Source organism: Berghia stephanieae, chromosome 7 (assembly GCF_034508935.2).
Source record: "Berghia stephanieae isolate SIO BIC M18660-M18661 chromosome 7, UCSD_Bste_1.3, whole genome shotgun sequence".
Lineage (NCBI taxonomy): Eukaryota > Metazoa > Mollusca > Gastropoda > Nudibranchia > Aeolidiidae > Berghia > Berghia stephanieae.
This window is the reverse complement of record NC_088366.1, coordinates 59,002,728-59,015,227: the sequence shown is the minus strand read 5'-3', so window position 1 is coordinate 59,015,227 and position 12,500 is coordinate 59,002,728. Positions and strand designations below refer to the sequence as shown.

General features: G+C 33.6%; 1 protein-coding gene and 4 non-coding genes across 5 annotated transcripts in view; 4 read left to right on the top strand and 1 right to left on the bottom strand.

Annotated features, from left to right (window-relative positions):
• The window catches only part of LOC144977567 (uncharacterized), a 191,272-nt gene extending 185,203 nt beyond the window's left edge, over nucleotides 1-6,069 (bottom strand). The window contains exons 1-2 of the mRNA XM_078922925.1: nucleotides 5,787-6,069; nucleotides 3,839-3,945 (exon numbers count right to left, since the gene is read on the bottom strand). Coding sequence (XP_078779051.1) covers nucleotides 3,839-3,945; nucleotides 5,787-5,814 — 135 coding nt within the window. The 5' untranslated portion in view covers nucleotides 5,815-6,069. The remainder of the gene's footprint in view (nucleotides 1-3,838; nucleotides 3,946-5,786) is intronic.
• A 1,232-nt stretch (nucleotides 6,070-7,301) lies between these two features.
• Trnav-aac (transfer RNA valine (anticodon AAC)) lies at nucleotides 7,302-7,374 on the top strand. The gene has a single exon. It is a non-coding gene; the product is annotated as a tRNA-Val (tRNA).
• A 469-nt stretch (nucleotides 7,375-7,843) lies between these two features.
• On the top strand, nucleotides 7,844-7,916 carry Trnav-aac (transfer RNA valine (anticodon AAC)). The gene has a single exon. It is a non-coding gene; the product is annotated as a tRNA-Val (tRNA).
• Nucleotides 7,917-8,801: 885 nt separating this feature from the next.
• Nucleotides 8,802-8,874, top strand: Trnav-aac (transfer RNA valine (anticodon AAC)). The gene has a single exon. It is a non-coding gene; the product is annotated as a tRNA-Val (tRNA).
• A 544-nt stretch (nucleotides 8,875-9,418) lies between these two features.
• Trnav-aac (transfer RNA valine (anticodon AAC)) lies at nucleotides 9,419-9,491 on the top strand. Its single transcript has one exon. It is a non-coding gene; the product is annotated as a tRNA-Val (tRNA).
• Nucleotides 9,492-12,500: the final 3,009 nt, after the last annotated feature.

Genomic DNA, 12,500 nt, shown 5'->3' with positions numbered 1-12,500 from the left:
GTAGTAGCAGCAGTAGTAGTAGTAGTAGTAGTAGTAGTAGTAGTAGTAGTAGTAGTAGTAGTAGTAGTAGTAGTAGTAGTAGTAGTAGTAGTAGTCCGCGAGGATGTAGAAGAATAATAGAGGTGATTGTATTGTAAAGTTGTGGAGGCTGTAGTCATGTATACGTACACGTATCAATGCAAAGCACTGGAATACACGCAGTGTGTATGCCTGTGTATGTACGTAATGTACACAGTACTTGTAGTGGTAGTAGTAGTAGTAGTAGTCTATTATTATTACTACATGTTACGTTCCTGTGGATAACAATGGGCAACTGTGGGTAATGAAGGGTAAACGAGAAGGACAGTTAATGGATCATAGACAAGGCTTTAGAAGTAACTGATGATAGACAGGGCTATAGCGTAGCCATCGTTAAGTTATAGCCTGACACTAAAACCCAAAAAGACTGGCATTTTGACGTCATTATTTGGTTTTTGCACCGCCTAGTGAGTTGTCGTTAGTATTGCTCATGGAAACAAGTCATTTCATTGGTTAAACTATTGAATACAACTCACGATTTGTTTTCTTTTGTGGCCGAAGACTGGCATTTTGACGTCATTTTTTGGTCAGTGTCAGGCTATAAGTTAATGATGGCTACAGCTATAGACGCTATACGTTTAGGTAAAACTAAAATGCTCCCAACACCTGCCAGCCAGATAAAACTGCGGGTAACCGTGAACGTTTATAATCTGATTTGAATAGAATCTAGTGAGAACTAATCATAAATGGCTGTCTAAAAACTAAAATCTAAAAACAATGAGAAAGAGCTGAGCGACGTCAAATTCGTTCTATCTATAGAAGTGACTGATCGTGGACAAGGCTTGCCAACAATAATAGTCTGATAAGAGAAAACATACTGAACTACTGTAAGCTGTGGGCTGGTGAGGGGGGTGGGGGGGGGGTGTATTGAACAAAAATAAAGGAATATAACAGTCCCTTTCAAAAAAAAAAAAAAAAAGAAAAGAAAAGAAAATACTTAACACGGAACATTTCGGGCTCAAACCCCCTCTTCAGCCAACTACTAAAAGTTAAAAAGGTTTCACCTAAAATCCTGATAGACGAGAAAACTGATATATTATTATTATGCTGTACACTTTGAGTTGGGACACTCGATGGCGGAACGCAAGACTTTCGCGGTATAATAATTAATATTCCTTATTGTTCGACACTTTTTAAAAGCCAAGTATTAGTGGTATCATTGTAATAAATAAATAAATAAATAAATAAATAAATAAATAAATAAATAAACAAATAAACAAATAAATAAAATAAATAAATAAATAAATAAATAAATAAATAAATAAACAAATAAATAAATAAATAAATCAACAAAATAATAAATAATAAACAAATAAATAAATAAATAAACAAAAAATAAATAAATAAATAAATAAATAAATCAACAAATAAATAAACAAATAAATAAATAAACAAATAAATAAATAAATAAATAAACAAATAAATAAATAAATAAATAAACTCCGGCTCCGTAGGCCTAATGGCTCTGATGGACTTCTCTCATTCTAATATTATACACAGGTTGCAATCCTCGTCCTACAGATAGAACGAGGTTGACGTCACTCAGGTCTTTGTTATTGTTTTTTGCCATCCATGTTTATGAGTAATTTTCACTCAACTGTATTAACCACTAAAAACGTTCAAGGTTACACATAGTTTTGGGTGTTGGTCCGTTATAATATTTCCGGGTGGCAATGTTGTGAGTTTCTTAGCCAAGCGCACAGCATAACTATGTTAAAAGTACATTGCTCTCAGAGAGAAATATCTTCTTTTTTTTTTTTTTTAAATCGCAAAGGGCCTGGGAAAAGACCCAAGATGTTTATCGCATGATTAATTGCTATGTAAATAAAATATTCCATATAAATTATTTATTCAGTCATTCATTGATGGTTATCGTTGAATAACATGTTAGACATTGGAAATAAAAGCATTCACGGCGAGTGATAATGTTCAGAAACACCGAACAGCGTAACTGAGAGAGAGAGAGAGAGAGAGAGAGAGAGAGAGAGAGAGGGTGAGAGAGAGAGGGAGGAGGGATGGGAGAAAAAGAGAATGAGATAAGGGGCGCAGAGAGAGATAGAGAGAGAGGTTGAGAGTGAAATGGGGAGGAGAGAGAGGAGAGAGAGAGAGAGAGGAGAGAGAGAGAGAGATAGAGAGAGAGGTTGAGAGTGAAATGGGGAGGAGAGAGAGGGAGAGAGAGAGAGAGAGAGAGAGAGAAAGAGAGAGAAAGAAAGAAAGAGAGACAGACACACACACACACACAGAGAGAGAGAGAGAGAGAGAGAGAAAGAGAGAGAGAGAGATAGGGAGAGAGAGAGAAGTAAGAAAGAGAGATAGAGAGAGAGAAAAAAGATAGAAAGAAAGAAAGAGAGAGAGAGAGAGAGAGAGAGAGAGAGAGAGAGAAAGAGAGAGAGAGAAAGAGAGATAGATAAATAGATAGAGAGATAAATAGATAGAGAGATAGATAGATAGAGAGAGAGAGATAGAGAGAGAGAAAAGAAAGAGAGAGAAAAGAAAGAAGAAAAAAGAGAAAGAAGAGAAGATAGATAGATAAATAATATATATATATATATATATTATATATATATAGAAGAGAGTAGAGAGAGAGAGTAGAGAGAGAGAGAGAGAGAGAGAGAGAGAGAGAGAGAGAGAGAGAGGGAGACTACGAAAACGCCACCATATTATGGTTAACAAAAATTGGGGAAGGAGAGAGAGAGGAAACGAAGCAGAAAGGGGTAATAGCATAGCCCTACTATAATACTGACTCTTTTAGTACGCCATGGGTAATAGTAATAGGAACAATTTATATTTTCGTCAAAACTCAATGACTCACTCGGAGCGCACAAAAGACGGGTACGTGAAAAAGGGGCATTGCTGATCAATAAAATCACGTTCACAGTCACAGAGTGATATGTGACGAAACGTGACTGACAGTATCAAGCTGGTATTAAGTCGGAATGAACCAGATGAAGATAATAATAATTTAGTTTTAAAAATATTCCAATTAAAGCGAAGTGCCCATAACACAGCAACGTTGTGGACAATATGAAGTTGTGGTACTCTGAGAAATAAATATTAAAGTAAAAAAGAAAGAAAAAAAAGGAAAAAGAAAAAAAATTCGTCAAACCAGTCTAGTTTTTTAGGAGGGGGGGGGGGGAGGGGGGAACTGTAGTCACAAACAAATCAATCTTTGATTGTAACGCTAATATTGCTATTCCCTTGTTATTTTTAGGTGATACGACGTCTAATTTGATGATTAACAAAAAAGAAAAAAAAATCATTAAAAAAAAATTGGGGGTGACTTACAGGGCCAATAAAAGGCTAAAATTAGACTTTTTTTTTTTTAAACAAAATTTCTTACATTGATGCCCCAAAAACCACTATATAAATTTCTTTCAAATTCACACACAATTTTTCTGACAATAAAAGCTACATCATGATGTAGTAAGGGTTATGCAATAGTCTTGAAAATAAATTTTAAAGAATTTTTCACTTTCATTCTTCACTGGTTTCTACGCCTTGTGCTACCAAGAGCAGTCCTCACCACAGACTACTACCCTGTATTCTCTATGGTCCTCACCACAGATTACGTAGTAGTCCTCACCACAGACTACTACCCTGTATTCTCTATGGTCCTCACCACAGATTACGTAGTAGTCCTCACCACAGACTACTACCCCGTATTCTCTATGGTCCTCACCACAGATTACGTATAGTTACTGTAGTAGTCTGTGGTCCTCACTATCACAGATTTATAAATAGTAACCTCTATGGTACTTACCGATAAGGTTTCATCCATATTATAATTAGCCAAATTGAATCCAGTCTTTTTCTTCCAAATTTGGTCTTCCAATGCTTTGTTTAGGTCAGCACTGACCAGAAAACATTCTGGAATCGGGTGGAGTGAACAAAAATGGTCAATAGAAGCTTTTTTTTAGGCGGCTGGAGTGAGGATGTATATATTATATATATATATATATATATATATATATATATATATATATATATATAGAGAGAGAGAGAGAGAGAGAGAGAGAGAGAAGAGAGAGAGAGAGAAGAGAGAGAGAGAGAGAGAGAGAAAGAAGAGAGAAGAGAGAGAGAAGAGAGAAGAAGGAAGAGAGAAAGAAAGAGAGAAGAAGAGAGAGAGAAGAAGAAGAGAAGAGAAAGAAAGAGAGAGAGAAAGAAAGAAAGAAGAGAGAAAGAAGAGAGAGAGAAGAAGAGAGAAGAAGAAAAGAGAGAAGAGAGAGAGAGAAAGAGAGAGAGAAGAAAGAAAGAAAGAAAGAAGAGAGAGAGAGAAGAAGAGAGAAGAAGAGAGAGAGAGAGAAGAGAAGAAAGAGAAAGAAATATAATTCATAAAAGTTGAGTAACAACTGTGAAAAATGTTGACCAATTAATAGAATACAATTAGTGCTTTTCTTCACTCAAAACAATGTTAAAGTTGCTTACCCTCTCTCTTCTCTCTCTCTCTCTTCTCTCTCCCTTCTCTTCTCTCTTCCCCTCTCTCTCTCTCTCTCTCTCTTCCACAAACAAAGTTGTCCTTTTAAATCCATGGGAAAGAAAGAAAGAGAGAGAGAGAAAGAGAGAGAGAGAGAAAAGAGAGAAAGAGAGAGAGAAAGAGAGAGAGAGAGAGATGTATTTCATTGGTTTGATGCACTTGGGTAGTTTTAATACTTTATTTTTAGCAATGATTTTACGTGTGTGTGTGTGTGTGTGTGTGTGTGTGTGTGTGTCCATGTGCGTGTGATGGGGTGGGGGGGGGGTTCGATGTTTTGCATTGTTTTGATGTATAGTCGATTTTTTTTCTTTTTCTGATACTCTCGTCAACCCAACAGTGATTGAGCTGGGTCTGTAATATTTGACGGAAAGTACTTTAACATTAAGATTTAAGATAGACCACCGTCCTATCCGATGGATAGGATACGAAATCACGACCGACGTTTAAACAGAAACTGAAATAGAATCCGGCCCCATGGATTTAAAAGGACAACTTTGTTTGTGGAAGAGAGAGAGAGAGAGAGAGAGATAGCAGAGAGAGAGAGAGAGAGAGAGAGAGAGAGAGAGAGAGAGAGAGAGAGGGAGGGGGGGGGTAAGCAATCATTTACATTGTTTAGAGTGAAAAGAAAAGCAATAAAGTTGTATGTTATTTAATTGGTCAACATTTTCACAGTTGGTTAACTCAACTGTATTAATGAATGATATTAGATGATTTATGAATGAGTGGATGGATGGATGATGATTGAATGAATGAATGGATGGACGGATGAATGACTGTATGAATGAATGGAATGTATGTATGAATGAATGAATGGATGGATGAATGAATGAACGAATGAATGAATGAATGAATGGAATGACCTATTTCAATCCTTTTAGTTGACGATTAGTAAAAAGTGTTCCGATTATATTTTAATTTGATTCTCACAATAAATCTCACTTGTTCAATCTATTCATCAATGATTTTTTTTTTCATTAAATTAAAAACAAAAACTTTTATGAACTCATACCTACAGTACACATGCTGATGCTACCGAAGAAATAAAGTGTGAGGTTAAAACTGCAAACTGAACGATGAACTACCTAAATAAAAGGTCAACGAAGTGTGTTAAAGAATGTACCTACAATGTGGTTAACAGTCACAGAGTGAGATGATGTTGAAAGAGATCAGAGAGGAGATTGAAGTTGAAGACAGTAGAGGAACATGAAAGATAAAAATTAAGTAGTGAACTCACCATGTTTACTATGGAACTTCCCCATCATCAAGTATTATTACTATTTAATCCCATTGTACACAATAATTCCCAAAATCTTCTTCAGAAATAATCCGTTATACGAATTAGAGCACAACAATAAAGTAATCCACAAGAACTACACACAATAATAAAATTTACTCTGCACTACGATCAGACAAACGAACGAGGCCTCATTGGAAAACTTTAGAACGGGGAACAACACTCAGCACAACAGTGCCCGAATTGTTTTCCTATCGCAGCTACGCACTCTGTGGCACGAAGCAAGAAAGTCAAAGACGTGCAGATACCGGTAATGTATTCGGTTCTTTTTACCCGAGTCCCCATGGATTCACAGCCTTAAAATCAATCAAACTTTTTTATAAATGTTAAAGGAATACTTTTTTTAATGATTTAATTTTTTCCACTTTTAAATAATTTGATATAGTACGGTCATTTTTCAATAAATCACTGAAAATAATAATTTATAAAGAATTCAATGCCAGTCGAGTACTACAATATTATATATTTGCCCAGCTCTAAAACAACTTACTGTTTTTCACCCTCCCCTCTCCCACTGCTTCTCACGATGAGCGTAGAACGGCGGGCGGGCGGCGACTCATCAAAGCTAGCGGGTTGTTGTTTGTCTGTCTGTTCGCTTCGCCGCTTCGTCAAAGTGTTTTGTGGGCGGGGTTTACCACCTAAGGACTGAGACGGTAATATAAACAAAACGGGAGTCATACACCACCCTCTTGGTTCCACTCTTGAAAGATTCTTTAGAAATCTAGAAGATTATAAAATAACAATAATTATAATCTTTTAACGAAATGTGCTTTGATGTTTAGCTCGTGTTACACTACACTTAGCCTAGATTTGGGAGTCTTCTGCGACTTCGATCAGTGATGAAAAGAAAATCATCTATTTACAAGGAGTAAAATTAAGGAGAATATTGACATTATTTCGTATGACCCGCTTTTCCAAATACCTAACAGCCTAACTGCAAAGCACAATAAATATTTTTTTAAAGATGCTCCGAATGATAACTTGCTGTGTACGGTTGTTCAAAGTTGTTTTTTTTTTTTTTTTTTGTTTTTTTTTTATCTGTGCAGCCATCTATTCATGTTTGTTTGTTTGTAACAGTATTTGTAGTTGTTTGTTTTATTTTTTTTAATACCTAGTCCCAATGAACAGATAAGACTGGTCAATCTAAAAAAAAAATAACGAGGGCTGAGAGGAGTCACAGCAGAGGATTTCAGGAAGCCAACGTTTTAATTCATTTCACTATAATAAATAAAACGCCCTTCCAACTAGTGGCCCCTGAAGCTACATATCGAGGCATCTAAAATGAAATTAAGTACTATTTATAATTAAGATAATATAGATCTATAATGTGCAAAAATTAATGATAAAAATAGCTACATAAAAAAATGTTTTAAACATCGGGAGAAGTCAATGTGACGATCCGACAATTCGACACTGCTATTATACTGGTAAAACTCCGACGCCGCCCTCTCGTGAGTTTCCGTAGTGTAGTGGTTATCACATCTGCCTAACACGCAGAAGGTCCTGGGTTCGAGCCCCAGCGGAAACAATGTTTTTTTTTTTTTTCGAAATCGTTTTTCCCTTTTCTCGTATTGATCAAATCTATTTCTTTGCACGAATTTCTCACCTTCTATTATTTTTCATTATTTCATTTTTTAAAAGCAAACCACTGTTTCTTCCACACTTTGCGATTATTATTATTATTATTATTATTATTATTATTATTATTATTATTATTATTATTATTATTATTATTATTATTATTATTATGATCATCATTATTATTATAATGATCGTCATTATTATTGTCTTTATCATTATTATCATTTTCATTATCATAACTATTGTCATCATCATCACCACCATCATCATCATTCATCATCACTATCATCATCATCATCATCATCATCATCATCATCATCATCATCATCATCATCATCATCATCATCATCATCATCATCACCATCATTATCACCAGCATCATTATGTGGTAAAATTCCGACGCCTCACATTAGTGACTTTCCGTAGTGTAGTGGTTATCACATCTGCCTAACACGCAGAAGGTCCTGGGTTCGAGCCCCAGCGGAAACAAACTTTTTTTCTAAGTTATTTTTTTCAAAATCGTTTTCCCTTTTTCACAACGTTGATCAAATCTATTTTTTTGCACGAATCTCACCTTCGATTATTTTTCATTATTTCCGTTTTTAAAGCAAACCACTGTTTCTTCTACACTTTGCACTCATTATTATTATTATTATTATTATTATTATTATTATTATTATTATTATTATTATTATTATTATTATTATTATTATTATTATTATTATTATTATTATTATTATTATTATTATTATTATTATTATTATTATTATTATTATTATTATTATATATTATATTTTATTATATTATTAATTATTATTTTATTATTATTATTATTATTATTATTATTATTATTATTAATTATTATTATTATTATTATTATTATTATTATTATTATTATTATATTATTATTATTATTATTATATTATTATTATATTATTATTATTATTATTATTATTATTATTATTATTATTATTATTATTATTATTATTATTATTATTATTTTATTATTATTATTATTATTTTATTATTATTATTATTATATATATTATTTTATTATTATTATTATTATTATATATTATTTTATTATTATTATTATTATTATATATTATTATTATTATTATTATTGTATTATATCATATTATTATTATAATATATCATTATTATTTCATTATTATTATTATTCATTTTATTATTTAAATTATTGTCATCATTATCATCATATTATCTATCATCATCATCACCACCATCATCATCATCATCATCACTATCATCATCATCATCATCATCATCATCATCATCATCATTATCATCATCATCATGATCATTATCACCAGCATCATTATGTGGTAAAATTCCGACGGCTCACATTAGTGAGTTTCCGTAGTGTAGTGGTTATCACATCTGCCTAACACGCAGAAGGTCCTGGGTTCGAGCCCCAGCGGAAACAAGCTTTTTTTTCTAATTTATTTTTTTCAAAATCGTTTTTCCTTTTTTACAACATTGATCACATCTATTTTTTGCACGAATTTCTCACCTTCGATTATTTTTCATTGTTTCCTTTTTTAAAGCGAACCACTGTTTCTTCCACACTTTGCGATTATTATTTATTATTATTATTTTTTATTATTATTATTATTTATTATTATTATTATTATTATTATTATTATTATTATTATTATTATTATTATTATTATTATTATTACTATCATTATTATTGTTTTATTATTATTATTATTATTATTATTATTATTATTGTTATTATTATTATTATAGTGTAAAATTTCGACACCTCACACTGTGATTTGTATTAGTGGTTATCACATCTGCTAACACGCAGAAGTCCTGGGTTCGAGCCCCAGCGGAAACAATTTTTATTATTATTATTATTATTATTATTACTATTATTAGTATTGTTGTTATTATTATTATTATTATTATTATTATTATTATTATTATTATAGTGGTAAAATTTCGACACCTCACACTCGTGAGTTTCCGTAGTGTAGTGGTTATCACATCTGCCTAACACGCAGAAGGTCCTGGGTTCGAGCCCCAGCGGAAACAATTTTTATTATTATTATTATTTCAAAATCGCTTTTGGTTCTTGACGACATTGATTTTATGATTTTTTGATTTATTTTTTTTTCACGAATTACTAACCTCACTAACTCGTAACATATAAGATGAGACATGACGGCATTTAAGGGATATTTCAACTTCTTTTTTTTTTTAATCCGACAGAGACAACGCTGTGAACGGACAAGTATTCATTTTACACCTGAGTACGGTGAGAGAATGTGAGTAAATAGCCTTTTCTAATTAATTCAATTATGCGCCACCCTGAGTGGGACTCGAACATTGGACCTTCCGGACCGACCGACCGACCGAAGGCGCGTGTCATACCCATCAGTGCCCTATTTAGCCTGCTATGGTCATTCCACAAGACCACACAGTCCCACAGTAAATCTCAGCGACATACTGATGCTACACTTCATGAGGCTCATGAACTTTGAAAAGAAAAAAAAAAATGCTAAAGTTTATCCTGTTTTGTTTGGGGATTTTTTTTTTTTTTTGTGTTTATTTTTTATGTTGTTTTTTTTTTTTTGTTTGTTTGTTTTGTTTGTTTTTGTTTTTTTTTGTTGTGTTCTTTTGTTTTGTTTTTTTTTGTTTTTTTGGGGGGCTTTCTTTTTGTTTTGTTTGTTTGTTTTTGTTTTTTTTGTTTTGTTTTTTTTTTTGTTTTTTTTTTGTATTTTGTTGTATTGTTTTTGTTTGTTTTTTTTTTTTTGTTTGTTTGGTTTATTGTATTTATTTATTTATTTTTTTGGGGGGTGGGGGTTATGCCACTAAAAGGTGAATAACTGTTGATATCTACTATACGGATAGGACCCTGAACTGTTACAATTCACTTTCCATCTAATCAATATTAGATTCAGCGACTCAATCATTCCATTTATTTATTTATGTATTTATTTTTCTACTTATTTTTTTAAAATTTATTTATTAATTCATTTATTTATTTATATATTTGTTTGTTTACAAATTTACTAACCTCAAAAACTCACATCTTCACAAACACTATTTTGCTCATTAACACTTACTAGCACTGATCATTATACACACAACCACTTTCCACCACCACTACTACCCACCACCGCCACCACAACTCCACCAACATAACTAGCAACATCGCCACCACCACCACCACTACCACTCAAAACCACTGTCACCACCAATACAATCCACAACTACCACATACAATCACCACACCACCATTCACCAACATCACTCACCATCATCGCCCACCACCACCACCACACTTGTACTACCACCCCCACCAGCAGCACTCACCACCACCACTACCACCACCACCATTCGCCATCACTATCACTATCACTACCACTACTCATCACCACCACTACTACTCACCACCATAACGAATCATCACCCTCACTACTCACCACCACTACTACCACTCATCAACGCCCACCATCCACTATCCCTACCACTACTCACCACCCCACCACTACCACTTTCCATTCACCGCCATACTCACCACCACCCACCACAACTACCATCTTCACCACCACCATTTTGCTCATTAACACTTACCAGCAGTGATCATAACACACAGCCACTTACCTGATTATGATGAGAGAATGTGAGTAAAGAGCCTTTTCCAATGACTCAACTATGCACCGAGCGAGGCTCGAACACAGGACCTTCCGATCCGAAAGCGAATGTCATACCACTAGACCACATAGCCGCACGTTTTGTTTTGTTTTTAAATCACAACGGATTGAGTCGAAAAGGTCGTTAAAAAAACACGCTTTGATTTGAGAAATAAAACAACTTTAAATGGCCAAGTACGTTTGTTATTCTACACCATTTTATCTTTATTTTTAATACTATTTTATTTTAACCTATTTTTCTTCATTCCAGGTCATTTGATCTAAGTCATAATAATACTGTGTATTATATTTAATTCTATTTTAATCTCCAGCTGTCGTTGTGGGCTATAGCAGACAACAACAGAAAGCCCTGATTAAAGTTTCCATTTCGTTGACATTGCTGGTACCATACTCATGCTTATCCTCTGATATCGGTCCCTTTTGATCTTTATATCGGCTTCTTTGAGGTCACCAAATACAAAGAGGGAACGTGCCATTGTCCGCGGCCAATTAATCCACGGATGAGCGAACCCAAGCCCGATTAATTACCGGAGCTTAGTCTTTGAACGTCACCAAGTTAGTTGCTGTTGTAGCTTACCTGCTTCTCTCTTACTCTTGCTCATTGCTCATCGACTGTCTAACCATTGTCCATTATAGAATGAGTGAAGATGACGTCACTCGGCTATTTTGTTAATTAATCAGACAAAACGATTAAGGTTACACATTGGTACGTTGGATCTGGCGGGCAAAACTCGTGAGCGCATATTTATTTACATTAATGACAAATCATTTTGCATTTCACATAATTTTCGGTATCTAACTTTTTAAAATCTTTGTAAAGCGCTTTGAGCTTTGTTAGTGGATATTGCGCTTTATAAGAGCTCAATTTTTAACAGAATACGGAAGAGGCTATAAATTCTAAATGCAAACTTATTGCTGATGATACCAAAATTTATGCATCAACATTAGATAAAGATATCTTACAAAATTATATTAATTCACTATACAATTGGTCTGAAAATTGGCAGCTTTCTTTCAATATTACTAAATGTAGAGTTCTGCACATTGGTAGGTCTAACCCTTTATTCTCATATTACATAAGTGACAATAAATAACTGTTATGCCAACTAGATGCTCAGAAAGGGACTTGGGGATCATCTTTGATAATAAATTGTGTTTTGATGAACATATTATATGTCATTGTAGAAAAAGAGCGAACAAGCTTCTGGAAATAGTCTTCAACAGTCGTAACGTCACTTCCTTCCTAATGACGCATGGTAACTTAGTAACACTGGCTCTAAACGATCGGAACAATGGCGGACGCCCGTATGAAATATTTCCCCGGCGAACATATCCAGAGGAAAAAAAAACCCCCATAAATTTGATCATGTTTTGATTTTTACAC